The 26,730-nt window shown below is 49.1% G+C and overlaps 13 protein-coding genes across 13 annotated transcripts; 9 read left to right on the forward strand and 4 right to left on the reverse strand.

Moving 5' to 3' along the window:
* Positions 1 to 328: 328 nt before the first annotated feature.
* Positions 329 to 2,425, forward strand: N7525_008874 (ASCC2 family CUE domain-containing protein; the record flags this gene model as incomplete). Its single annotated transcript, XM_002562940.2, has 1 exon — positions 329 to 2,425. One exon carries the CDS (start codon positions 329 to 331, stop codon positions 2,423 to 2,425), a length of 2,097 nt encoding a protein of 698 aa, XP_002562986.2.
* Positions 2,426 to 2,692: 267 nt separating this feature from the next.
* N7525_008875 (fatty acid desaturase) lies at positions 2,693 to 4,424 on the reverse strand (the record flags this gene model as incomplete). Its single annotated transcript, XM_002562941.2, has 2 exons — positions 2,693 to 4,157; positions 4,222 to 4,424. 2 exons carry the CDS (start codon positions 4,422 to 4,424, stop codon positions 2,693 to 2,695), a joined length of 1,668 nt encoding a protein of 555 aa, XP_002562987.1.
* A 268-nt stretch (positions 4,425 to 4,692) lies between these two features.
* Positions 4,693 to 6,948, forward strand: N7525_008876 (phosphoribomutase PRM15; the record flags this gene model as incomplete). The annotated part of the gene is made up of 10 exons (XM_002562942.2): positions 4,693 to 4,698; positions 4,752 to 4,796; positions 4,851 to 4,929; positions 4,983 to 5,302; positions 5,354 to 5,372; positions 5,423 to 5,432; positions 5,484 to 5,664; positions 5,714 to 6,003; positions 6,059 to 6,735; positions 6,788 to 6,948. The coding sequence occupies 10 exons, from the start codon at positions 4,693 to 4,695 to the stop codon at positions 6,946 to 6,948; spliced, it is 1,788 nt and encodes a 595-aa protein (XP_002562988.2).
* A 2,166-nt stretch (positions 6,949 to 9,114) lies between these two features.
* N7525_008877 (uncharacterized protein) lies at positions 9,115 to 9,557 on the forward strand (the record flags this gene model as incomplete). The annotated part of the gene is given in 2 exon segments (XM_061214525.1): positions 9,115 to 9,386; positions 9,398 to 9,557. The coding sequence occupies 2 exon segments, from the start codon at positions 9,115 to 9,117 to the stop codon at positions 9,555 to 9,557; spliced, it is 432 nt and encodes a 143-aa protein (XP_061068956.1).
* A 982-nt stretch (positions 9,558 to 10,539) lies between these two features.
* On the reverse strand, positions 10,540 to 11,346 carry N7525_008878 (uncharacterized protein; the record flags this gene model as incomplete). The annotated part of the gene is made up of 1 exon (XM_002562943.2): positions 10,540 to 11,346. The coding sequence occupies one exon, from the start codon at positions 11,344 to 11,346 to the stop codon at positions 10,540 to 10,542; it is 807 nt and encodes a 268-aa protein (XP_002562989.2).
* A 363-nt stretch (positions 11,347 to 11,709) lies between these two features.
* Positions 11,710 to 12,482, forward strand: N7525_008879 (uncharacterized protein; the record flags this gene model as incomplete). Its single annotated transcript, XM_002562944.2, has 2 exons — positions 11,710 to 11,840; positions 11,900 to 12,482. 2 exons carry the CDS (start codon positions 11,710 to 11,712, stop codon positions 12,480 to 12,482), a joined length of 714 nt encoding a protein of 237 aa, XP_002562990.2.
* Positions 12,483 to 13,769: 1,287 nt separating this feature from the next.
* N7525_008880 (putative glycosyl transferase family 8 family) lies at positions 13,770 to 14,573 on the forward strand (the record flags this gene model as incomplete). Its single annotated transcript, XM_002562945.2, has 1 exon — positions 13,770 to 14,573. The coding sequence occupies one exon, from the start codon at positions 13,770 to 13,772 to the stop codon at positions 14,571 to 14,573; it is 804 nt and encodes a 267-aa protein (XP_002562991.2).
* Positions 14,574 to 15,517: 944 nt separating this feature from the next.
* N7525_008881 (uncharacterized protein) lies at positions 15,518 to 16,322 on the forward strand (the record flags this gene model as incomplete). The annotated part of the gene is made up of 2 exons (XM_002562946.1): positions 15,518 to 15,917; positions 15,955 to 16,322. The coding sequence occupies 2 exons, from the start codon at positions 15,518 to 15,520 to the stop codon at positions 16,320 to 16,322; spliced, it is 768 nt and encodes a 255-aa protein (XP_002562992.1).
* A 661-nt stretch (positions 16,323 to 16,983) lies between these two features.
* N7525_008882 (uncharacterized protein) lies at positions 16,984 to 17,340 on the reverse strand (the record flags this gene model as incomplete). The annotated part of the gene is made up of 2 exons (XM_061214526.1): positions 16,984 to 17,231; positions 17,313 to 17,340. The coding sequence occupies 2 exons, from the start codon at positions 17,338 to 17,340 to the stop codon at positions 16,984 to 16,986; spliced, it is 276 nt and encodes a 91-aa protein (XP_061068957.1).
* Positions 17,341 to 17,765: 425 nt separating this feature from the next.
* Positions 17,766 to 17,984, forward strand: N7525_008883 (uncharacterized protein; the record flags this gene model as incomplete). Its single annotated transcript, XM_061214527.1, has 1 exon — positions 17,766 to 17,984. The coding sequence occupies one exon, from the start codon at positions 17,766 to 17,768 to the stop codon at positions 17,982 to 17,984; it is 219 nt and encodes a 72-aa protein (XP_061068958.1).
* Positions 17,985 to 18,393: 409 nt separating this feature from the next.
* N7525_008884 (SDR family oxidoreductase) lies at positions 18,394 to 19,787 on the forward strand (the record flags this gene model as incomplete). Its single annotated transcript, XM_002562947.2, has 4 exons — positions 18,394 to 18,673; positions 18,721 to 18,860; positions 18,908 to 19,097; positions 19,150 to 19,787. 4 exons carry the CDS (start codon positions 18,394 to 18,396, stop codon positions 19,785 to 19,787), a joined length of 1,248 nt encoding a protein of 415 aa, XP_002562993.2.
* A 1,945-nt stretch (positions 19,788 to 21,732) lies between these two features.
* N7525_008885 (uncharacterized protein) lies at positions 21,733 to 22,085 on the reverse strand (the record flags this gene model as incomplete). The annotated part of the gene is made up of 2 exons (XM_061214528.1): positions 21,733 to 21,886; positions 21,937 to 22,085. The coding sequence occupies 2 exons, from the start codon at positions 22,083 to 22,085 to the stop codon at positions 21,733 to 21,735; spliced, it is 303 nt and encodes a 100-aa protein (XP_061068959.1).
* Positions 22,086 to 23,180: 1,095 nt separating this feature from the next.
* On the forward strand, positions 23,181 to 24,828 carry N7525_008886 (uncharacterized protein; the record flags this gene model as incomplete). Its single annotated transcript, XM_061214529.1, has 3 exons — positions 23,181 to 23,549; positions 23,609 to 23,897; positions 23,954 to 24,828. 3 exons carry the CDS (start codon positions 23,181 to 23,183, stop codon positions 24,826 to 24,828), a joined length of 1,533 nt encoding a protein of 510 aa, XP_061068960.1.
* Positions 24,829 to 26,730: the final 1,902 nt, after the last annotated feature.

Below are 26,730 nucleotides of genomic sequence, written 5' to 3' on the forward strand. Positions count from 1 at the left end.
AATTTAAAAGGCGATTGCCGTCAAGACCTGAACTACTAGGCTCGGTAAAGTGATGATGGCTGTTGAGGTGATGTGGATCGAGAATTCCATATCCAAAATGTTCAGTGCGAAAGTCTTGGCGCTTCGGCTATCGCACGCTAAACCCCATTTGGTCCCCTCTCAGTAATTGCTTATGTCATCACTCAAAGAGGACATGAGACCGCCAAGTGATGGCATTCAAGATGATAATCATGAGCTGACAGGGGAGTGTTCTTTTCTTTTGTGCTAGCTTTTCTCTACTTTTATATTCTTCCCACTTTTCCAGTCATAACTATCTTAGCTCATCCCAATGGCGGAGTTCCCGCCGCTGGCTCCAGTGCCTTCCCCCGCAGTGCGGAGGACAATCCCATCAAATGACTGGGAAGCTTGTCTAGATGCATGGATGGCCCTGTTAGGGATCCGCCTGAATGCATCAGATCAGCAATTTAAGGTTGCAGCATCTGAAGATGCATCAATACCCCTATTCCTTGGATCCTACTATCAATACACGGCTGCTGGTGATTCCAGTCTACAAAGTGGACCTAAAGCTCGACAACTTCGGAAGCTCTGCTTTCTGGCGATAAGAAGATACATACTCGATCTCACAAATCCACCAGACGGAATTATGGACTGGAGACTTCTTGGCAATTTATGTTGCTGTCACCCTGCTAGCGCGGCCTTGAAGACGTCATTATCAAGTGCCTGGGATATGCACCAGAGCAAAATCACTTCCAGTCTCGAGAGAGCAAAAGCTACTGTGATCAAGAACCTCTCTTCGGCCAACTCATCCTCAAATCCCGAAGTCATTTCTGACATCCGTCGTCTGACCATCCTTGCCTCAGTGCTGCCGGCATGTGGCCAGGAGCTCATGGCGGGCTCCGACTTCCTGGACACAATATCAGAAGCCTACCAGTCAAAAGGTGCCCGGGATGAGTTTCGCAGGATTCTCGTCGCTAACGTCTACGTCGGGCTGATCTCCTTATTGAAGGAGCCTGTCAATTTATCTTCGTTATTAGATCAGCTGTTCAGCCTCAAAGCCGCTGCTCGAGTGGGGGCACCGAAAATGAAGAAGGAACCGACTTTACTCTCTGATCTCATCTGCAGCTCAGACGTGCTTGTTCGGCTGGAGAAGTATCTGAGCATTCACCCCCAGAAACGGGGGCAAGACCTGCTTGCCAGCTTGCGCACCTATCAAGTGGAATCGAAACCCCTACACCATCGGTATCAAAGACGCAAAAAGGTGGACAAGGGGAAAGGAGTGTCCTCAGATCCGATCGTTTCAGGAGAACTTCATGCACACAAGATGTCACTTGTCACTCAAGTACAAGACCTCTTCCCCGATCTTGGCTCAGGATTTGTTGTACGGTTACTGGACTTCTACAACGACAACCCCGAGACTATCGTCGCCCATCTTCTCGACGACTCACTTCCTCTAGAGCTCCAGTCTCTTGATCGATCCGAGCAACTGCCTCCCCCAGCAGAACCCCACCATAGCCATCTCCCGCCACAGCCAACACCACCCGCCATGCCATCACCAACCTTCGCGCCACTGCCAACCCGCAAGAACATCTTCGACAAAGACGTGGATATTGCGGAACTAAGCCGCTCCAGCGAAGCACAAGGGAAACTACACTTTGGCCGCGCCGACGCAGACCAAACAGCCGACACACTGCTCGCAGGCCACGGCAAGCACGCCGCAAACAAAGCAGCAATCCTCTCCGCCCTAGCAACGTTCGACTCAGACGACGATGAACGCGACGACACCTACGACGCAGCCGACGTAGGCGGCGCCATCGACGGAGCCGCAGGTGGCACAGATGGCGAAGCCGACGCAGCTCAGCGCGACCGCCGGGCAGCAGATATCGAAACAGTCCTTTTCCGAGCATACAAGTCCAATCCAGGGCTTTTCGCCCGCGACTCAGCGACCCGCCGCTCACAGCCGCGCGCGTCGTTGAAGCGCGAGACCGAAATGACCGACGAGGCTATCGAGGGCTGGGCTCTCATGCTAACGCGTGATCCCAAGCGCATCGCTAAACTCGAAGATCGGCTGGCTATGGACGCCGGCGGGTCGGCTGGTGCTGGGCCACTCAACCAGCCTGAGTTGCGTCCTACTTCTTATAGAAGACCGCAGCCTCGTGAGGATGGAGACGAGGGTTCTGATGAGGGCGATTCCTCTGGTCATGCTGGTCCGCGAGGTGGTAGAGGAGGCGGTGGGCGTGGACGGGGACGAGGTGGCGGTCGTGGCCGTGGGGGCCGTGGGGGCCGTGGTGGTTCTGGCGGCCAGGGGCAGCCGGATACAGCGGCGTCGAGACAGAGAAAGGAAGAGAACAAAGGTAGTCGGGCAAATCATAACCGTCGACAGCAACACGCGAAGAAGATGGCGCGTGGCGGTGGATTGCCTGGCTAACACATACGGGGAGATCATGTTTGTTTATATAGGTGCAATGCGACATAAGAGCCTTGGTCACTCTATCTTCGATATCTGCTAATGACCATGGATGTAATTTACATACAAATTTGTTGGGCTTCTAAGAAAAAGAGCCACGACGCATAGAAACAGAACGCATTCAAGTGATTCATTAATATACCTCAACACATAAAATGTATAGGCAGTCGTGATAACATGTTTACACAGGGAACTCGTAATTGGCCAGCAAGGAACTGACGCTTCGTATCAGTGGTGGTGTGAGAAGACTCCGTCCTCGGCAATGGACTTGCGGCACTCTTCCATGAGGCGGACCTGTTTTGCGACATCACCAAGTCGGCTGATAACCTCCTTGTTGCCATCATAGAAAGTGAAGATGGCATAAGGGATACCAGTATCGCGGCAGAATTCGATGACGAATTTCTGCGTACGACGCAGGTTATGGCGCGGGATGCGCGGGTAGAGATGGTGAATGGCCTGGAATTGCAAGCCGCCATGGAAGAAATCCAGCCATGTTGGACAGTCGACGTCCATAGTGGTACGGAGCATCTTCTGCGCGAAGGACTCACCAACACCCAGGTCGGCGGTGGACATAGCGAAGTGGGATAAGGTGATTTGGACGTGTAGCGGGGAGGAGACGATGTGCGAGACGAGAAGGAAGATGATGCGGCTGCTTGCATCGGGAAGCGTCTTATACATAACACCGTAGCCAAACCAGGTCCAAAAGAAGACCTGTCCGACAAGCTCAAACCAAACATGCCACCAAGCGGGCCCCCTTTTAGGAGCTTGTCCCTTTAGTAGATACTCCCAACTCAAAACATAAAGATTGAATCGAGCGAGCATCATAATAGGGTAATAGGAGTAATTCTGGAATTTGAGTAAAAATCGGGCTGGGGCGTCGAAGGTCATGATTCGATCATAATACGTGCTCCGCAGACTCGTCAGGAAGCGATGCGAGATAGCGAAGAATGGGATATGCTCAATATCCGGGTCATGCTCTGGCTCATTGGTCACGATATGGTGAACATTGTGGCTTCGTTTCCACCACCCGAGACTCAGTCCTCCGAGGTAGTCTGCGATGAACATTCCAATGACAGTATCCACATGGAAATTGTGTGTAATGCCCATATGACCAGCATCATGGGCGGTGAAAACAAGCTGATGCCAGAAACAACCGAGGAAGAATGCCGAGGTTGCCCACCATCCCATACGGAGGAACGTGTAGGAAAGACCGGCAAAAAGTGTGTACCGACAGCATTCAACGAAATAACAAGAGTAGTTGCAGTCGTAGAGTCCCTCGGCCTTGATACGCTCGTTCAGTTCGCGGTATTTTCGTTTGATCTCCTCCTGACTCGCGGGATCCAAGGAAGGATATTTGGCAGTATCCAAGACGATTTCCTCTCGTGTCCTTGCATCCAGGAAGGCAGGCTTGGCCTGGGATTGTTCGGTCGAAGTGGTTCCGGTCGGTTTGCGTTGACGAACTGTGGATTTCGAGTCGACCGCATCGAATACCGGCGAGGGAGGAATTGATCCATCTTGACTGGAGCCACTGAAGATCTCTGGGGTTGTTGAATCCTCATCGCTGGAGCACGTGTCTTCGGTATAGGCGCGGAACTTGCCGCCCTGGATCGGTGGTAGGAAATTGATCCATGTTCCTTCAATTCGTCCAATCTGGTACGAGTGCATACGCTGGCGGGCTTCTTCGGAGTGCAGCCTGTAGGGGACGGGTTTCAATTAGACTGACTAGAGGTCATGGTATTTACCGTCCTAGAACATACGCGTTGATCTCGTCTGTCGCATCCCTGCCCACCATATGCTTGATTGGCTTCTCCCCTCCGGGATGATATCTGATGAATGGGTCTACCCTTAGGACACGGCCCTCGAAGATTATGACATGCTTTCCTTCTGCTATGAGGCCTTCAATATATCGTCGAGTCAAGAGGGTGTCCTTCCGGGACGGTCGGGATGCGGTCTTCTCCATTGTAGGTGCGGTGAGAGTGATGTGCGTAGCGTTCGACAACAACGCGGATTTACAGTGACATTTCTGAGGGTGGAAGGAAACTCACAAAATGCATACAAAATGCAAAGAAACAGAAGAAACAGGAATGAGATTGGAAAGGAAAGAAAGGCAGAAACGTTGCAAGGGCTATGGGGCGGAGGTGTGGATAACAGCGGGGACTTGATCAGCCCATGTGATTGTCCATCTTTCCCATTACCAACATACCTCGAAGGCCCGTACATATTTTGACATGGCAGTGAGTTTCAGATATAAACTGGTTTTGATTATATTATTCTAACTGTTCTATAGCAATCAATTACCTCCTTGACCGAGCAATGGCTCCAATGGGACCAGGTCAATACAAATTTGTTTCATCTCGTGGCATGATCCCGCTAACTCCGAGATTAGGATCCTACGACTCGCGTGGAAATAGAGCAACTGCGGGACTCTAAAGCCACCGAGGAGCTGGAAAAGCGCCTGCGGAATCGTATGTCCTGTCTTACGCCTTGGCCAGGGCGTCTCTAATCTGTATACATCTAGGTATTGAGTTCGGAACAGCTGGTCTGCGAGGCCGCATGGCCGCAGGGTTCTCCTGCATGAACTCTTTGATAGTCATACAAGCCTCACAGGGGCTGGCCAAGTTCATTCGAGACAAGCGTTCTGAGATTGCTTCTAATGGTGTGGTCATCGGACACGATGCGCGACACAACTCTGCGAAACTCGCCGCACTCGCTGCTAACGCTTTCATCGCGCAACGTATCCCCGTTTGGTTCTTCAATGGAGAAGGCCCAACACCGATGGTAGCATTTGGTGTCAACTATTTTGGCGCTGCTGCAGGTATTATGGTGACGGCGAGCCACGTAGGTCTACCCTGAAACTATTTATAGATGCATTGGCTAATCGGCTTGAAGAATCCACCCCAGGACAATGGTATGTTAATCGTTTCCGACGTTGTAAAATAATCGCTAACTGTTTCATAGGCTACAAAGTGTAAGAATCTTGGATGTATATCATGGAGACTACTGACAAGACCTGTCGTAGCTACTCAAACAATGGCGCTCAGATCAACCGACCTGAGGACGGGGAAATAGCACAGTCGATTCAAGAGAACCTCGAGCCATGGCCGACCGCATGGGCGGAATTACAGCCAGGCGAATTCCTGCGCGCGGACTCCTACCAGAAATTGCTGCCTCACTACAGCAGCCAAGTCGCAAAGTACACGGTACGTTGTGGGCTACGTTTCAAGGATCAGTCTGACGAGTTTACCCTAGAAATCCACGGTGACTGATTGGCAACCACCGAGACCGTTCGTTTATACACCTCTACACGGCGTGGGAGGTTTGGTTCTTCCAAATCTGTGCCGCTCACTTGGAATCAACGAATTTTCATCCGTTGCTGCTCAGGAAAAGCCTGATCCCGACTTCCCCACTGTGAAGTTCCCCAACCCGGAAGAGGCCGGAGCCTTGGATCTTGCTATCGAGACTGCCGATCAAGAAGGAAAGACCTTGATCGTCGCAAATGACCCCGATGCGGACCGCTTCGCTGTAGCAGAGAAAGTCGAGTAAGCCTTATCTTTCCAACTGCTGTCAATTGACTTTAACTAATGTGCTCTCCAGTGGTAAATGGCATACTTTGACCGGAAACCACCTCGGTGTACTTCTGGCGTCCCATGTCTTGGATTCGTTCGATGCCAGCAAAAATTGGTCCCACATAGCGGTGTTGACCACAACGGTGTCAAGTGGAATGCTCGGCAAGATGGCAGCTGCAAAGGGGATTCATTTTGTGGAGACCCTGACAGGGTTCAAGTGGATGGCTAATGTTGCCCGAGACTTAGAAAAAGAGGGAAAGACAGTTCCCTTTGCATACGAGGAGGCACTGGGATACATGTTTCCGTCCGTATGCTACGATAAAGACGGAATCACAGCCGCAGCGGTTTTCCTTGCAGCGGAGGCGAAATGGAGAGCCCAGGGAATGACTGCATATGCCAAGCTGCAACAACTGTTCAGCGAATTTGGCCACCACGAGACCTTGAATAACTACTTCCGATCACCGAACCCACAACTCACCTCAACATTGTTCCAGGGCATTCGAGGTAGTCCAGGCCTCGCGAATATGCAGTTTGGTCGATTCAAGATTTTACGATGGAGGGATTTGACCGAGGGTTATGACTCCGGCACCCCCGATAACAAGCCGGACCTACCCCAAGATCCTACAAGCCAGATGATTACGATGTGGTTGGACGGCGGGGTCCGCTTCACTTTCCGAGGGTCGGGGACGGAGCCCAAGGTCAAGTGTAAGCCTTCCCACTCTGTTTCAACGAATCGGTTACTGACAATTGGACACAGTTTATATCGAGAGTTGTGGAGACTCTCGCGAAGACGCCGTCAAAGCAGTGTGCGATGCATTCCTCACTATTCGGGAAGAATGGGTACAGCGCTTTACACCTTCGATGACATACAGCAAGCAGCTTTCTACATCATCTGGTGATGTTCTGAACGTCGAATAAAGACGTTCATTGGGTCGGGTTTTCCTGATCGATGTAGGAAACCTGCCTTGTGAATAGCTCCAATAGCCGTTACTGAATACGTATCACATATTATACCTGGCAAAAATGCCTTTCTCCAATCTTATCATCTTAATCTGAAGATCTTTCCTTTCACAAATTGAGGTTTTTAACTTGTGGTGTTGTGCCGGGCAGGGCTAAGTCAGACGCGTGGGAAGTCTCCCCGCCCAACCCCCCTCAAGCAGCAGGCCCGTGGGGCAAGACTCCCGGGCAGCCCAACTCGCCAAGAGGGGCTTGCTTGCCTACCAATACTCCATCGGGCCACCCTCGGCGAGGGCTCGCCAATTAGACGATAGACTCAACCGACAGTTTATCTGGTATTTTCGAGTCCGCCGACGTGCAGTTGAGATTGGCCCCAGTTTCTACAGCAGAACCATCCAGGATATCGTAATATCGAGATCTCGTCCGACCGGCTTCAGAATCTACCGGACAATAGCTCAGTTATCAATCAGATATTGACTCAGTCCACGAACCCTTGCCCTGATTCTTCCACTGAGACCGATATTGCTGAAAATATCGATGATGCTGGGCGAAGCGGGCAGACCCATACTTTATTAAATGCCGGATATAGTCCTTATAGCTGACAGACCTCTGACGTGGAATCGTGAACTCGGCTCCCCCGTAAGGGAACAGTGTAGGGAATGCAAGTGAGAGGAGGGACTCCGTCCGGTTGAATTCCTTGACCGGCGTTGACCTGAAAGGAGGCAGTATCAGGCCATTGGGAGGCGGTAGCATATCTCGAACAGCATCAAGTTCAGTGCGGTCTGGAATGAAATTCGGAAGAGCCGCTGAAAAGTTCTTTGTGTTGGTAGATAATAGCTAGCGCAATCTCCGCAAATTCCTTCATGTCGTGAGCATTGGTTAGCTCCCAGGGGCCGTATTGGTTCATCTGTAGGAAGCCGTGAGTCGGCAGCTTTTCCCGTTTGTTTTCGATCCAGTATGCACAGATGTCCCAGGTGATATGAGCTCTGAGCTACTCTCTGTGTATGGGAGTACCTAGGTGAAGGCACACCACTAAAAAAGGTGCATATAGGTGGCTAGGCAAATTCTGGCCAAACAGTCCCGAACTGACTTTCGGTCAGATTTCTAGACATCTTCAGGGATGGGTGAAATTCTGGTGACTTTCATTTCAACTACGTTAGCCTCATAGCCTTCACAGACAACCATATTGCCTACATGAATTCTGGGACATAGGTTCATGAGATGCCCTGGATGACTCACAAGAAGGATTCCAAGGATGCTGCGAGATAAGACAAGACAAGATGATCTGGCAGAGGCCAGAGGGAGGGAGAGAAGGAAGAAGGCTGGATTCTCTGACTGAGTGAAACTAGCTAATATACTAACTAGGTAGCAAACAACTGCAGCCTGACAAACCAGGTATCCCCCTTTCTACCGTAACACAAGACAGCAAAAGAGCATTTGCTCTGGGAACCAAATGTCGCCATAGGATTGTATGAGCTTTATTGGTGAAAGTGCAGCCCTGGAGGGTTAACACTACACGTGTCTGCACCTTCCTAGCTGGGTAGATACAGGTCGTCTTACCTTCCAGACTTCAAGTTATTTCCAAGGTTACTTGTATGATTACTATATAGCATGGCCTCTCATTTATTTGATTATCTTCTGGTATCAACCTACTGTGATATCCCTCTTATGCTTCTCTTACTTTAATTTGAAGTTCCCTCAAACCTGTCTCATTCAGCTTTAGTTTCCCTTCGTCGTTAGTTATGTTTTGGCTTAGATATTGAAACGTCCGAATATATTACGTATTGTAGTTACCACGCATACTTGAAAGAGTATGCCCATGGTCAAAAGAAGACTCTTCTATGTATAACTATGACTAGTATAATATTGATGAGATGCTAAGAATTTCTAATGAAGGTTCAAGTAAGGTTCATTGACCCGTGGACGAGCTCCCTGGTGTTAAGCCCCTTTGGGACTATATCCTTTCCAAGGTGCCATTTGTCTTATTACTTTGGTGTCCATTACGCCTGGGTAATATCATCGACTATCTCAGCAACTTCCAGACCTCACTTGACAGTTACTTTTGGTCTGTTGCCTTTACTTTTCATCTGTATTCTGATCTTGGACTGAACCACTCTTGTTGTCATCATGGAAATTCTCCGGCACTTTGCCAAAGGTTTCTCCTGTGCCGGCAGAAGGGATCAGATTTCTAATCTTGAACCTCATCGTCTGACGTCTCATCTCGAAGTTCGGAGACCGAATACCCTTAGTGACCTTGCTGTTGACTTACTGCTGTCAATAACGGACTTCCTCCCACCCGAAGATATCTGCTGTCTTTCGCTTTGTGACCGTCGACTTTTCACAGCATTGGGTGGCAGGGGAAAAACTTGCAATTGCAAGCCGGTTATCGGTCCTAAATCGTCTGGAACAGGATAATCCAGAGTATTTCACGTGTTACTCCTGCTATGCTCTTCACAGACATGATCGCGCATCAGAGAGCTTTAGATTATCAGGGCCGATCTATCAACAAATGCCCCAGTCAAAACTCTGCTATGCGCAAACGAAAGGCTGGCGGCGTGCCCCTGAGTTGAGGATGTGTATGTATAGTGAGAACAGCTATACCAACACTTATAACAAGTTCTGTTTCCTTCATCTTCAACTTGCAATGAAACAGTACCACTACGGTCCTCGGTACGGTATTAGCGTATCCGCACTATCTTTCACTGAAGTTAAGATTCACGTCACATCAACTGCCCTACGTTCTCTCGAGGCACAGATATGCGTCGAGAGGAGATCGCCGGTGTTATGCTTACGGATCCAGGACATCATGTCGGGAAAGGACCTGAGAGCTGACGGGCTACTATCGGACAAAAAAGGAGGAGTCCCTCCACGAATTTATCAAATTTGTGCGCATATACGGGACGATAGGTTATTGGTCTTGATTGAAGATTTCGTCAAAGCTTATCGCGAGAGGAGGACGCTTTCACTGTTGCGGGGGTCATGCAACAAATGCAACACCGAATATCAGCTTGAGATGCGTGAATTCGGTAAGTCTAATATCGCTTTTATGATGACGAGGTGGATCAACCTTGGCACTGGACGACACCCAGGTGATCCCCGATGGAAGGTTCATTCGTTAGGGTCACAGCACACTCCGCTCACCCTAGGTTCTGATTATATCCTTTCAAGCCCTCGGTCTCTCTTTGAAGCTTCACAAACTGCGCCGCTGGAAGAATTGTGCACTCAGAACCTGGGCTATCTAGCTGATCGAAGGTATCGAAGTGTGATGAAGCAACTCAGCCTGTCTCCACCAACATGGGGTCTATGGCATGAGCCACTATGAAAATGCATGGTCTTGCTTGTATTAGTACCAAATATCATGTATGTAAGATCCAGTTTCAGATGTGGTTGTCCGAGACAGCAGGCATGTAGCAAACAGAGTAATGCAAGGCCGTAACCTGCATGTCAATCGAAAATATCATCCAATTATTGACCTTCAATTCCCGAAAGCGCAGCACGACCTGAAGCAAAGCTATCAAACTGCATTTTGCAAACAAATTCAAAATTTGGAATTCAAAATTGAAACTGGTCAACCTCCCCCAAAAGCCATGACTGTATTTCCAGCAGCGCAGCGATGTCATTCATCGGCAAAGCCACCTTAGTCTTCCCATCATGCCACCCATGCGTGCGTTTAACCAGGCTCAAATCATGGCCACGAGGCCGAGCGGAGTCAAAATCGATAATAACAGGGGTGTCGCCTTGGAACATGATGTTGCACGGGTTGATATCATTGTGGACGATCCCCAACCCATGGAGATGTTTCAGGCCCCGTGCGATTCCCTCCACCCAACGGTCGATCTCCTCTCGGTCAGCCTCTTGCCTCTCATATGCAAAGTCTATCTTATTGCGTCTGGCAGTGTTCACTCTGGCCATAAGCGTTTCATCGTACTTTGTGAAATAGATGCCCCTGATGGAGCCACCGTCAACGACGGCGCAACCGTGGTATTCGGCGATATTCGGGTGCGGGTTTTTCTTCAGGAGTTCGCAGGTTTTCACCTCTTCGATCCAAGTTTCTCTGATCAAGGCTGGGTATTGGGGACTGTAGGGGGAAAGGCTTGGCTTTTTGAGATACCAGGTTGAACAGTCCGGGGACTTTTCAGCCTTCGTGAATTTGTCCGAAAACTCTGGGAAAACGAGGGCGCCTTGAATTTTGTTTGTACTATACATGTCGCCAAACTGAATGTCTTCTTTTGTTGCATATCGCTTTCGGGAGTATGCTCTGTAGATCGAGCCGGACATTTCGTAGACTATGATGGTCTTTTGGAATGCGAAGTCATCTTCTGGACCACCAAAATCTTCGGAATATTCGAGAATGTACATTTTGAAGGAGGCTGCGCATTAGGTAGAGGAAAAAGAGAGAAACGCAAGGTCAGCTCAGATAGGTAACTGGGGGATTCAAACGGTTGAAGAGTCACAGGATGAGGCGGGTGCCCGTCCAGTCAGAATTGAAAGTCCCGGTTTGCCTCCAAGGCTTGTGTGAGGGAAATCAGGGACCTTGGAAGTCAGCAGGAACATCCATTTTGGGAGCCTTTTTCGAATATATCTGTCGGCCTTGGGAACCTCCAGTTTCTTCATTCACACATCATGCATCGTATATATCGAGAGCCCAAAGCGAAAAGGGATATTCTTCTCCCACACCATCACACATCAAGACAAGAGGCTGACCGTTATGGCCATCGTAACATGTGTCACGTCCAGCAAGACACGCCATGTTTAAGTGCCAGCCCTCACCTCCGTCAACCACAAAGTACCAAGGAGACGGTTCATTGTTTCTTTTGTCCTCATTTCAAAGGTCACGAACAGGGCCTCAATATGTAAGTCTGGACTTGTACTGGGTCGTGTCGGTATTTCTTCACCACTGAACGAATTGCAGGAACAGCGAATCCGACACCCGTGCTCACCACAAGACCTTCTACCATCATCGCCATGAACGTCAGCCTATCCACCTTCCACCCCGATCTCGATCTCCCGATTCGAGTGAAGATACACAATGTCGCCACAACGCCGGCCATTATCCTGCTCAAGAAATCCACTCCAATGAGCGACGAAACAACCAGTTTCCAGTCAAGCACTTCTACCCAGAAACCTCAAATGACCCATTCGACCGCATCCACCGCCACGCTGCATCACCAGAACGAAGCGATTCGTCTCGTGCTACCGATTCGTCTCGTGCTACCGATTCGTCTCGTGCTACCGGGTATAAGTCACACGAGGAAGGGTGCAGTAGCAGCATAAAAGCCGTTAGATTCAAAGAGGATGACAAGATGCCTGAACATGCCAAGACCCACCATCCAAATTGTCCTCTGTATCATGCTCCGTCCCCTCTGGAGGATCGGCACGATTCTCATTGCAATCCCCGGCCGAACCAGAGCCAATCTCGAGAATTGCGGATTTTCAGGTGGGTTTGGGGCCCTCCGTTACCGGCGGTGACACCTCGACGTGGAAAGGTTTATTAGAGAAGGATTGAGACTCATTACAGAATTGTCGATTACCTATTATCGGAGTGTCCACTTTCTACAAATTGATCGATCAGAACGTTCCGTAATGGTCCCCTCACCTAGCCATGTAAACCGTCTATAATTCCGCAGCCAACCTTAGTGAAGCTAGGATATGAGCATAAGCGAACAATGCCAGCAGTAATACGATCCAACCAGGTGGGTTATCCCTCAATTACATAAAAATGAATGCACTCCGTACGGATACACCAGACTGAAATTACCGCTAGATCCCCGTGCTCTCGTATAGCCCGACCACTTCCGTAATTTTCAATCTTAAAAAACATGGATCTTCCCGTTGATGGACATACACTTAGCCATATAGGGACTAGTCGACTCGGTTCTAACCTTAGTGTACTCCACTGTTGTGTACAAAAGTACCATGTTGTAAATTGTACGGAGTACAAATGAACGACTTTACCGGTGGGTTGAGGTGTCTCCGGACTCGCAAACTTGGTGAATTTACCCATCTAACGATTGAATGCACTCAGCTCGAAGCCCAGAGGCTCCCTTGTCGCGGATCATATAATAGATAAATTATTAATATATCGGTACCTTTTTTTCCTTTCAGTGTTCCCGCCGACGCTAGTAAGCCCGTCGGTTTGCCTATTGGTCTTTTGTTTGATTGTTCGCACTTGTCCGGAGTTCTCTGCATGTGTGGATAGCTGCCACTCCCACCAGAAGTGGGTCCTCCTACTGAACCCTCTCATTGCTATAAGCGAAGTCCCTCTGATCCCTGATCCCTATACGAGGGGGAGATCCCATTTTTAATTCACTATATGAGCAATATGAGTCTAGTAATATGAATACCATGCCGCTAGATGACAAGAATCACGTGTCTCTTTACCTTCCCTGGACACCTTCCAAGGTTCCTTTGACACGAGTGTTAACTTTGGAGATCCTCCATCGTCGACCACAACCTGACTTTTCGACTTTCGTCGAATTCGACATCGCGAGTTGCGTGAGGATCTCTTGCCTTTGCACTGCTCGGGCCTTACTACGTCACTCTTTTATTTCCTCTTTGGTCCATTCTATCAGAGATTGACTGTTTTTACTGATCTGTTTCCTTGCGTACCCTTTTCATGAACAATGGTTCCACATAGAAACTGGGCATTTACTCCTTACTCAAGGAAAGTGATTGCAATTGTCACTTGTCTGGCCCTGTTCCTTTGGGTCGCAACTCCCCTCGGCTGTTACGGATCAACAGATGACTCCAAGCCACCCCGCTATGCCTTTGCCACCGTTTTAATGACGGAAAATGACACCGAGTTTCCCGATATAGAAGCGCCGTACTTTCAGGCGGCACGGCTACTCACCTTCCAACTACTCCGCAATCCACGCACGCGAAATAGGATCGATAATGTACCATTTCTCATCCTGGTCACACCCGATATACCTCAAAGGCACCGTGATGCCCTGAGCAGAGAAGGGGCTACGGTGGTCCCAATGGACAATCTAAATCTGGATGACGGGTCCTCACAGCGCTGGAATGCCGTTCTCACCAAGTTGAACCTGTGGAAGCTTGTAGAGTACGACAAAATCGTGTTTCTGAATGTGAACTCGGTCATATTCCGTCCTATCTATGATATATTTGAAGATCCTGCGACAAACATGCGTGCCACCGTCACTCCTACCGCAAAGATGCCAAAGAACTACATGATCGCCGCACCACACGACTCTCGGACGAACTCGAACGCGCAACTTGTGCTCGGTCAGGAATCTTACCAGAAGGACCACATGAATGATGGGTTCTTTATTCTACATCCCTCAAAGGATCTCTATAACTACTACGTCAGTCTGCATCACATCCGGGATAAAGATGAATCTGTTCATCCCGAACAAGATGTTCTCGACTACGCCCATCGGGCAGACGGCCCCATGCCTTGGCAAAATCTCGGGCCGGGATGGAACTTGAAAGATGCAAGCCGGTCTGATTATGAGCGCGGATTGAAATCAATCAATCATAAATGGTGGCGCCCTATCGCAGATGATTTTGTAGGGGGTCGTATCGCGATGGCAATGGATGAGATGACTGCCTACTTGAACCACTGAGCACAACGTCGCAATGACTTCATAATTCTATAGTGTATATTAGTGCTTTTACGAATATCATACCTACATTCATCGTATTGCCAGCTTCGAGAGACAAAGAAGATGAGGCAAATCAAGGCCTTATGAGGGCGTCATGTTCAAGATGGCGCTTGTTCAGCAGGAAGAGCCTCATTTTGATGCCAGAAAAAGTATGGAATCGTTTGTATCTACGAGTATATGGCTAGTAAATCGACTACTATACATTTGACCCGCTGCGATAGCCAACATCATCCCAACATTATTTGAGCTATTTGAGCGCGGCCGACAGCAGCAGAATTTGCTTTTCCTACGGGGTCCTCCGTATTTTGAATCCCGTCTGGGCTGCGGACCCCTGCTAGTCATCCGTATTCATGCATACTAAAGGGGGCTACTGGATAATAACTCTTGGCAGCTACTTGTGCGCAGATAAAGCTCACAGTTGAGTATCGCTGATGCTCAATCATAAGGACGCTGCTCTAGGGACTATGTCATCAATTATTTTGAACACTCTCAGAGTTAGAAGCTCACTCTGGTTATAAATACTTCAAAAGGCCACTGCATTATATAGCAAATGCAGGAATACATGGTCTAAGCGACGCATGGACATTCAAAATACTTGTAGGACTTTTGCACATGTACAAAGTACTGCGTAATATCATAACACAGCCCACGGGGCTGGTTCAGGCACGAACCCCCTGTTGCAGATTTCGAGTTGGATGTAATTAAGAAATAAATGTTTTCTTCCCCCTTTGCCTGGATCTTTCATCCTACTCGTTTCGTTCTCGTGGAAGTTCATCTCATATTTCACCCCTAAACGCTTCCCGACTCTCTCCTCTTCCATTCTTGGCTAAGAGGCCCATACATATATTCAATTCTTTTATCCCGACAGTCACGCCTATTGTTTGACCACTTTTGGAGCTGCCGTGATGTCTGACACCGGCGGATATGCACTACGCAGGAATGGCTCATGTCTAAGCACCGAAACTGATTGCGGAGGAACGACTGCTCCATTCCATGCTTGCTGTCCTGGAAATATGTTTTGCCCAGGGCGTCAATACAACGTGGTCTGCTGCCCGTCTAATGCTGGGTGCCGTGATATAATGAGTGACAGCTGCGCCGATAAAAAGGCAGATCTCTATTCGTCTAATACCTCCGACCTGGCAAACGAAGGCTTTTGCTGCGAACGAGACAGCTATGCCTTTGCAATGAAAGCCAATAGCGGTGTCGGATGTGCAGATGGGTTGTCTGATCTACAAACGAGCATGGACCAGCTGATGGCTATTTCTTCTGCTTCCGGTACATACTTGCGCATTGCCTTTGTCCGGTGTGAGTCAATTGCTGACACATGTTTAATGAGATACAGCTATCCCCACGCCTAGTTCAACTCCGTCTACTTTTGTAACCTCATCGCCGACAACGACAAGCACTACCCCATCCTCAACCACAAGCACAGGCGAAGCGAAACCAGCTTCATCGACCAATACCGCGGCTATTGCAGGTGGCACTGTTGGGGGTGTGGCCGGCGTAGCGATTTTGATTGCGCTCGTGTGGTTCCTTTTACGCCGCCGAAACAAACAGCGCCAGGAGAACGGCGTTCAAGATATGCCTCCCCCTCCTACAAACCAGACCCAACAGCACTTCCCGCAATCAAATAGTGGGCATCAAGCAACTCTGTCGGAGCTCGACGCCCAAAAGCAACAACCAGTTGTCGAATTACCTTCCCATCAATAACCGGCCTGTCGGGAGTATATATGTATGATTCGAGGATGTTTAAGCTTCGGGGTTGGTATGCAAAACCACCCTCATAGAAGTTGGTACTTTGGTAATAGGCTTATGCAGGTGTGAGCATACGCGAGTGACATCTATTATGATGAACATCCCTTTAGCTTTCTGTATATTCACTCCGATGTACTCGGAAGCCGCAAGCCTGTTTTGCAAAGTACAAACTTGGAATAATTGCTGCTAACGAGGATATGTGCGCTTTGTCGAAAAGAACCGCCCTTGCAGGGTCTTCGTGGTGCATATGTTCTACAAAAGCCCCATATCCGTAAGAAATGGGCGCAATTCTGACGCCCCTTCCCCACCCCCTATGGTGACATTCCCAGGCCGATATCTCACGTTCGTTATATCCGGCGAACTGTAGTATGAATAAGAGCTTTCTCGGAATATCCCTAACTTGTCCACACGCGAGAGGAAAATGAATCAGCCGCCAGCTGCCGTCCCGGGACATATCTGCCCGTCTTAGCGGCAACCATTCCAACACTCTCTATGAAAGCGCAGAGCGGAAGGACGTGCCCTAACTAAATGAGAGGCGATCGTAGATATGTCCTTTGACACATAAAGACGAAAGTGCTTCGAGCAAATCAGCTTCATCTGATATGTCCCTTTGCCTCTAATCACGCTCTTGTTCAGACGTTTCCACGTAGCGTCGCACCTTCTTGAGTTTTGCGTGATCAAATCGTAGACCTGCAATCTGCGTTTCCCGAATAATCCAGAGTATGGCTAAGAGAATGCTGCTCCCCATCCCCGAGTGCCCAGCCCCCGCCAATATCCGCATGACCTCTGTTTCAATGCCTGCTATACTAGGTACGTTCACTTTGTACGAGAAAATGGGCTGCAGTAATTCGGCTTGGTCGTACGCTGGTAGTAACATACTAGATCACCCGTCCGTCAGTTTTTAATGTTTGACAAATTACTTAATTTGGAAAGAAGTAAACATACGTTGCTCATCGTGATTGTGATTCAGCATTCGAAAAGTTTCAGGATGTTCGTCTCGGCCCCATTAGGGCGGAGGGTGTTACCTGTCCCATCAAAACACAACACAAGCACTCGTTAGAGAGTGGTCCCGTCCTGCATCTTGTTAGATGGTACAGTATCTGTGAAGAAGAAAGGAGCAGGAGACGGACAGTCAGCGACAGTTCTTCGTTAATGTGGTGGATATGGTTTTGTTTGTGCCTCGTGCGGCACAAGGAATTCTGAATATGGCCCCTCTAGGACCCAAAGATGAACATTGGTTCTTGTATGGTGTAGTGGTAAAATAGCCCGTAATCTTTCACACAGCTACTAAAAAAGAACGTGCGTTCGACTGAGGTGTTGATTGCCCCAGAGAGCATGTTTATCACCTAATACCTTCGAGTTGAAAGAGTTATAGGTAGCAACTTGCGTCCTGTGACGATGAACACGGGGGTCGTGGCCATTGCACGTGGTAATCCTCCTGAAAAGGGTAGATCGGTGGAAACAAGCTCCTGGGGGCCATCGAATCCACTGCCGGAGACGGGCGAGCTGGCTGCCTGCCGTGGCGGGAGGGGGCCGTTTACCCCGAAGTGGCATTCTATTGCGGCCCTAAATCTCCACAAGGGCTGCGCCGTCGGCATTGGCGCGGACCGCGGCTGATCCACTGCCTTTGTTCCTCCAATGGCGTCCAAACTAACCAGGATTCAGCCGCCCCGAGATACTCGATGGAGCCATGACCCTCCCGACGAGCTCCACTGGGGCCAGGACGCGGGAGGAAGCGACGTGCGTGGAAACACGGACTAAGGAAATGATTCATTAGCCGCTTGGCGCCCTTGGGGGTGGAACCCGAACGAACTGTTGACACCAATGGCATTTTTTAGACGAGGGGCAATTGCTTTCCACCGCGGTGGTACTTCTCCAGGAGCAAATTGACAGGCGAACGGGCCCTGTTAGTGAGAGGGGCTGAGAATGCTGTTCTTAAATATTGCCCTCCTGTCGTTTAAGCCTGAGAGGCAGCCTCTGCTCCCGCTAGCATTGAATATTTCGTCGAAGCAAACGACACAAGCAAATGGCTGATTCGAAGAACGTTGCGTTGGTCTTCGGGGCCAGCGGTATCTCCGGCTGGGCTGTCACCAAATGCGCTCTCTCATACCCAACGCCCACCACCTTTGACAGAGTGATTGGTTTGACGAATAGGCCATTGCCTCTGGAGAGAAGTGGTCTACCGCATGACCCTCGACTCGAGTTGCATTGTGGAGTGAATTTGCGGGGAAATCTTGACGAAGTGCTGTGTCAGTTGCAAGAGAAGGTTCCCAGCCTGGAAGATGTCACCCACGTGTATTATCTTGGTAAGTAAGGGAATCACATGCAAAGAGTCATCATCTAACTATACCAGCCTACTCAAATGCAACTGCATACTCTATTGATGTGATGGCTATCCGGGATATCAATGAGGGAATGACATACAACGCCGTGCACGCTGTCGACCGCCTATGCAAGAATATGAAGTTCTTCGTGCTCCAAACTGGAACAAACGTAAGTACCAACCTAGTTCCAGTCGATGTCTGGCTGATTAGCCACAGAATTATGGAGTTGCTGTGTTTCGCTTCCAAGAACACATCGAGATCAATCCTCCCTTGCGCGAGGACAATCCGCGTATTCCCTCGCCCTGGGGAGACGAGATATTCTACTACGCGCAGGTCGACATAATCAAGGAAGCCAATAAGGGAAAGTCTTGGAAGTGGTGCGAGGTTCGACCGGATCAGATCATCGGTGCGTACCCCTATTTCTTGGGTTCGATAATGCTGACATTACCGGTGACTAGGACACGTCCCCACGCCCACAAGCATGACATATGTCGAGCCTCTGGCGCTCTACTTGACGCTTTACCGCCATGTAAACGGCCTCGGTGCCTCCGTTGTCTTTCCAGGATCCTACCCAAACTATACCCACACATTCACGGCATCCTCGCAGGATATCATCGCCCGTTCGGAGCTCTACCTGTCTGTCGAGAAGCCAGACCGGGGGCACGGAGAGGCATTCAACACGGCCGACAATGACATTCCCGCGTCCTGGGCCCTCGTATGGCCCAAAATGTGTGAATACTTTGGTTTAAGGGGTGAAGGCCCAAGTCCCGAGGATAAGGGCTGGAAGGATATCGACAAGTGGTGGTTCGCACACCAGGACGACTACAAGAAGATGTGCAAAAAGTACGGTCTGCGCCCTCGCGAGATTCCCGAGACGACTTGGACTTTCCTTTCAGTGGGCTTGAGCTTTCTGTGTCGCAACCGTGAGCTGAGCTTGGATAAGATCCGGAGTGTTGGTTTCACAGAGGAGTACCCGGTTGCGTATGGGTATTTCCAGGTGTTTGAGCGCCTGACTCAGGAGAAGATTATTCCTGCTAAGGAGGATTTATACAGATATAGTGTCGCCGAAAAGGGCAACCTTGGAATGTCCCTTTGATTCTCAATCGAGTATTCACTATGATATCATTTTATGAAACTGCAAATTCTTAAATATTGGACAACCCCTCTAATTACCATCTCCGTTGGCACTTCGCTTCTTCCGTTTTTTGTTTTTTACTCACTATGGTGCGGCGTACTATGGTACATCCACATGCTTCTACTTCGGGTGTTTTACCCGAGCCAGCATGTCTCTTGTGTGGAATGCTTATCCCAAACACGCGCCGTTCTGAATTCCCAGATTCAGGGAAAAGTCATCCGTTACTTCAGGAAAGTCAGTGGAAAAGTCTTTGGAAACCCGGTCTCGAACATCTGCTGGTACCATCCAGAGAGGTAGAAAATACCTTTACCACCAATTTCCCTCGACTATGGTCGTGCCTTTGTCGGGCTAGTGAGTCCCCAACAAGTGGCCGCCCATCAAATTAGCCCGGTTCTTCTAACTAGATTAAATAGTTATCAAAGAGTCCGATACCAAGTACCGTTTAACTGGTATTAATCTGATACAAGATCGACATCTAAATGGGACTTACTATGTCCCAAATGATCCAACGAAGGCGAGAATTAGTGGGAAGAAGGATTTCCCATATGACGGACGTGTGTTCACTCGATTCTATGCTGCAAGTATCAAAAGGCAGCCTCGTGAATACAAAGACAAGACAATAGGATATGTCGTCCATGCCCATTGCTGGGCCCTCTTCGGCCAAGTCGAAGGTCTAAAACTTAGAGATGCCGGCCTCGCCAAGTTCGTACAAGTTTGTCGAAAATACTGGAAGGACCACGAATTATGGCAAATATACTCTGATTTTGATCGACTGTTATATACATCAACGATGGATATCTATAGGAATCCATTTGTGTTGCCCGCAATTCGAGAAGCTATAGACTGCGCGAAGATCGAGCATTTTCGCCAATCCTCTTGTTTCAACAACCTTCCTTTAGAACTTGCGATTTCAATCTGTCAGTGGGTCTGCCCCATTACAGATTACACAGAGGATGATATAAAGAACACAAGGAACTTACTCTTAGTGTTTGGGTGGGAGTTGCCGGAGTGGTTTTGGCGAGCACGACTGAATAGTCACTTGCACTTGTTTTTTGAGTTGGACAAAGCCAGCAAGATAGGCTCTCCGGCAGATTGGCAATTGTGGCTCAATTTGATGAGTCTTGTTGCGGATCGAAGTAGATTTGTTTCTACCGGTCTCGCAAATCGTGAACGAGTGCTTGGGGTCATGCTTGCTCTTGAGAAAATCTACGCAGATTAATTGTTGAGAGAGTCCCATCTCCCATGGATGCCTGTCTTGCTGACATACTGAGAGATTGCTTGCTAGTTAGTAGCCTATAAGAGGTATGCATACCTTCGCTGTGATAAAAGGCAATCAAAAAGACCAGAAAGACAACCAAAAAGACTACTCAAAACGTTTACGTAGATATTGATTATTAGGTACCAGGCCCATCGTTATTGTGTCCATAATCTACATCAATAGGCAGTTATGATGGGGTGAGGGTAATTCAGCGCCTCGGAACCGCCCTGAGCATTGATACGAACATGAATCTATGCATTGGTTGAGGAAATTGGTATTGTCTGTTTTCTATAGCTGAGAGAGTCCATGTGCTTGACAGCCCCCAATGAGGTCAGGCTCTATCTACAATGCTAGTGAACGGCTCACCAGATCCGCCAGTAGCAACAAGGCTACTTGACCGCTTACACGACCCGCTTGGTCACTTCAGTCGTCTGCAGAGGATCTATCCCCGCGCGAGGTGACATTGCAATCCGCTAGCCAGCTCCCGAGGGTTTCTCCCCGGGAGCGGCCAAAGCCCATCCGACCAGTGACTCGCTTTTCAACACCAGCTGGACTGTCGTTCGACGAATAAACTCCGATCCGAAGCCGCCGTGCTTTTGGTAAGGACAAACTCTGCCATCGGTGGGGATAGATGAATGGTCCCTTCTTTCATGGCTTCGCCTCCGCAGAGAGCTTCGTGAACAATGCCACATCTTGGACAGACCGTCCGAGAAATCCTGTGACACTGGCTGGCCCAAATGCTGTCGTCCCCATCGCCCCGGTACCGATGATTTGCCTCCCGCCCAGTGGAAGGCGATCTCCGCTAGGTTTATACCCGACCACCCCATTCACAGCAGCAGGCATTCAACGGACCCAGCGCTATCTGTTCCAATTCCAAGCACTGACCCGCCTAACGTTAGGAGAACTCTCCCGCCGCCTGTAGAGCCGGCGACACCGAACTCTCGATTATACGGACTCAACGTCCGTCCGAAGACGATCGTATCCATGTCCGCATTGAGCATTGTTTGTGGCACTGTTGTCTTCCCGATAACGACCGCGCCGTACCCCGTTAGGATGTCATAGAGCAAGGTATTTCACTGAGAAGGGTTTGAAACACAATGTCGTGTTATGGATCGATGTATCATGGCCTTTGATGTCGAAGCTAGCTTTGAAGGTTATGGTAATACCGTGTAGTGGACCGATTACCTTTTTCGTACGTTAGAGGTGCTCATCTAGGGCTTTCGCCCGGGCGATGGCCTCTTCGAAAAAAATCTCCGTGAGGCGGTTGGTGAGTTGATGGGCTATCGCTGCTTTTTTGCAAAAGGCTGTAAGGAGCTCCGTGCTGGATACTCCTGAGGTGGCGAGTCTGTGAAGGGGGGAGGTAGCGTCGTTCTTTGGAGGGATTAGTCCAGTGGAGTTTTGACACCGATAGAAAGCCACACAAACCTACCACGCGAATCGGAGTTGCTGGAGGGTTTTCAGTCATGGAACTGGGCAAAAGCCACTGTTTGGGAAACTTCGACCCCGTTCTGTTCACTTGCGCAGGGCAATGCTCTCCCATGACGCGGACTCGGCGTGGTCGGACTTAGGCGGGGAAGACATGGCTTTCATACAATGTGGAAAAGCAAATTGGGTTTAGGGAGTAAATGTATCTTGAACACTTGTCAGGCGTATTTTATACCGGCAAGTCTTCGATTGATTCCTCCGCATTTGCCGAGTCGGGGGATTTCCGCACACACTTGGCTTGCCCCGACCAGCGGAATAATCTCCGGTTTATCAGGGTTGCTCATCCATCAAACTGTAGTTGGCAAAACCTCCGGCATATCTTGAAGTATTCGGCTTATAGTACAGCAACTCGGCTCCACATTGCTTGGCTATTGAGCGTTGGAGGTGGGGGGTTTTCCCCACTGCAAAGTCTTATTTCTTGCTGTCTTCCAGTAATATGACTTCGTTATCTTCCGTCACATTTCCTCACTTCTAATACCTATGCCGTCGCGTGTATTTGCCGGATTTGCGGAATTTGTGGATATATGTAGATATGTAGGCTGAAGTATATATTCGCAATGGAACCCCGCTCCCTGCAGCTTCTTTGATATACTTGTTTTGCTACTTGCGCCATGAACGACGAAAAATCCAAGGTATTCCGGAAAGAGGGAGGAGACTATGAACAGGGCTCCATTGGTGATGTTGTCGAAGGTGTCCCAGGGACCCGTATCCTGATTGAGGACACCGACGCCGAGATCATCCTTTTACCCCGTCCTACTTCTTCCCCGGACGATCCCCTCAACTGGAGCTGGAGGAGAAAGTATATTGCCCAGGCAATCGTATTTATATGGGCATTCATGTTAGGAGCTGCAACCCTATCACCGGCTGTGACTTATGCATCGGTAATGGCCGAGCTTGGAGCGTCGACGAGTTATCTAAACATCGGCGCTGCATTGGCTTTGCTGATGCTGGGTCTGGGAAATCTAGTCTTTAACCCCTTGGTATATATATTTATCTGATGCTAACTCATGCATGGATGGTAACGTTATTCTCCTACTAGGCTTTGAGGTTCGGTAGACGACCTGTCTACCTCGTCTCTACCCTTATCAGCGCAGCAGCGCAAGTGGTAGCCGCGAGAGCGCAAACCAAGGCGACATTTATCGGCAGCCGCATTTTGCTAGGTTTTGGAGCAGCTCCCTTCGAGCAACTTCCAGCATTGACGGTAGACGACCAGTTCTTTATCCACCAGCGAGGTCTCGGATTGTCTATATACACGCTTGCCCTTACTACGGGTTCATTCCTCGGTCCCATTGCGACAGGTTTCGTGATAGACTCAATGGGATGGAGATGTCCGTCATCATTTCCCCCGCAGTCTTCCCCCCGCACAACTGACCGTACAATATAGGGGTCTACTGGTTCTACGCAATTTTCCTCTTCAGCGTCGCGGCCCTTGTCTTTTTCGCATTGGAAGAGACCGGCTTCCCCAGGCGCACCTATCACCAAACCGACCCAAACGAAACCCGGTCCTCCGATCCCCCGAAAACTTACCTCCAAAAACTGCAGCTCATCACCATCCTCCCCGTCCCGACCTCCCTCTATCGAACAGCAACCACTCCCATCCTTCTCCTCACCTCCCCTATAATCTGGTGGTGCGGAATCATGTATGGCTTCGCCGTCGCCTGGCTAACAATCATGGCCTACGAATCCACAACAATCTTCATGACCTACAACTTCTCCTCCTCCGCCCTGGGCCTAACAAACATCGCCCCTCTCATCGGTGCCTGTCTGGTAATCTACCTCGGCGGCGCCGGCACAGACCGCTTCATGGTCTTCAAAGCCCGTCGAAATGCTGGCATCATGGAGCCCGAGACCCGGCTGTACTCTGTCTTTTTCGCGGGTCCCATCATGGCCGCCGGGCTGATCCTATACGGCGTCGGTGCGGCGAATGAGATTCACTGGGCGGGTCCAATTATAGGCATGGGCATGATTGGGTCTGCGCTCCCGATCAGCGCGGAGGTCGCGCTGGGGTATGTGAGTGAGTGTTATCCTTCCCTGGCGGGGGAGGCGACGGCGGCAGTGATCGTGATTTGGAATGTGATTGGATGTGGGATGACGTTCGCGATTTCGCCGTGGATTGAGAAGAGTGGATTGGAACATACGTTTGTAACGGTGGGGTTATTGGCGCTTGCGGTGTTTTATAGTGGAATTTTGCTTGTCTGGAAGGGGAAGGCTTGTCGGCGGCTGGGGGCACGGAGGTACGCTACTTTGGTTTTGGGGTAGTCTGGCCTTTCTGATCCATCACGGTGGCATTTCTTTATGCTGGTCAGCCCAGAACTATGGTGAAACAAATACCAAGACGATGCAATTGGAAGTACTGGCAATAAGAATGCAGACAGTCCAGGGAAAAATGGATCAGTGGTCGGGATCATTGGGCACATAGGCCCAGGAGTGTAGGTAAATGCATGTAGTTGAGGTAGGAAGTATATTAATTGGCCTGTAATCTCTTAGCAACATTTTCACTCATAGCGTGGAAGTTGAGCCGTCTTCACAATAACAATCCGATATGGTGCAAGTCGGGGTGACAATGCGAACGCCACAACTATCCAGGACTTTCTACAGGTGTTCGCCAAATTCGTTCATGATTAATTCTGATAACTAAGTCTCCAAGTTCCATATACATATCATTTGACGCATCAATCTCACTTAGCAAGTATAGCTCTCTTGGTCAATATTGCTGATATCCCATCTAGTCGTCTAGAGTCATGCGCGTCTCGACAAGCCCTTGAACACAGTCATATTTCTTGATATATATACAAAATACAACTTATTTACTAATGGGGCTTACCGTGACATTGTCGCGTATAGAGCGATATGTTTTTTTCTCTCGAGTTGCATTGATTTATTTTCAATTGATGCATTTATCTGTCCTACATGAGTCTACTTCTCAGCTGTTACTTCTGTCTACAAGGAATTCTGCCTACACTGAAAAGAAGTGAGACATGCAATGTTGTGAATTGAGCAAGGCTATCGTAAAGATAACTGGGTATATGGTAGAGAGACCCTCATGCATGGACTCGTTGCTGAAGACCGCCTCGTTTGATTTCTCCTCTCGGAAGGAGAAGCTTTGTGGGTGTCCGCATGTGGACAAGTGGTTGGTTGAGGCTCTCAAGTGGAGTGGTTGGTTGAGGCTCTCAAGTGGAGTGGTTGGTTGAGGCTCTCAAGTGGAGTGGTTGATTGAGGCTCTCAAGTGGAGTGGTTGATTGAGGTTCTCAAGTGGAGTGGTTGATTGAGGTTCTCAAGTGGAATGGTTGGTTGAGGTTCTTAAGTGAAGTGGTTGATTGGAAGGTGATCAGGCGCTGATGTCGAGCAACAACTTTCGAACTATTAATTACCACCACCGCAAGCAGTCTTGAAGAGTCTCCTTTAAATGGGTACACGCTGCACCTCTTCCCGTCGAGAAGTCTCCTTCAGAGACACTCCTGCGGAGACTCTAGTCGACCAAGACTGCTTCGTTTCTTTCCTCCTCTTGCAAAGTTGAAGCGTTGTGGATAGGCGTATGGTTGGTTGAAGCGGTTGGTTGAAGTGGTTGATTGAAGAGGCTGATTGAAATGTTGATTGAAATGTTGATTGAAATGTTGATTGAAATGTTGATTGAAATGTTGATTGAAATGTTGATTGAAATGTTGATTGAAATGTTGATTGAAATGTTGATTGAAATGTTGATTGAAATGTTGATTGAAATGTTGATTGAAATGTTGATTGAAATGTTGATTGAAATGTTGATTGAAATGTTGATTGAAATGTTGATTGAAATGTTGATTGAAATGTTGATTGAAGTGGATGTTTGACTGTGGATGTGGTTGACTGTGGATGTGGTTGACTGTGGATGTGGTTGACTGTGGATGTGGTTGACTGTGGATGTGGTTGACTGTGGATGTGGTTGACTGTGGGTGTGGTTGACTCTGGATGTGGTTGACTGGATGTGGTTGACTGTGGATGTGGTTGACTGGATGTGGTTGACTGAATGTGGTTGATCGAAGTGGATGTTTGGGTTTTGATGTTTGAATGTGGGTGCTTGCTTGGTTGAAGCGGCGAAATGTACAGGCTTTTTGTTTTTGTTTTTGTTTTTTTCTTTTTCTGGTGTCCCGGCAAGGCTGGACCACCCAGTTTGAGTGGAGAGTC

Source organism: Penicillium rubens (genome assembly GCF_028828025.1).
Source record: "Penicillium rubens strain IBT 27055 chromosome Unknown utg000003l_segment0_segment0, whole genome shotgun sequence".
Lineage (NCBI taxonomy): Eukaryota > Fungi > Ascomycota > Eurotiomycetes > Eurotiales > Aspergillaceae > Penicillium > Penicillium rubens.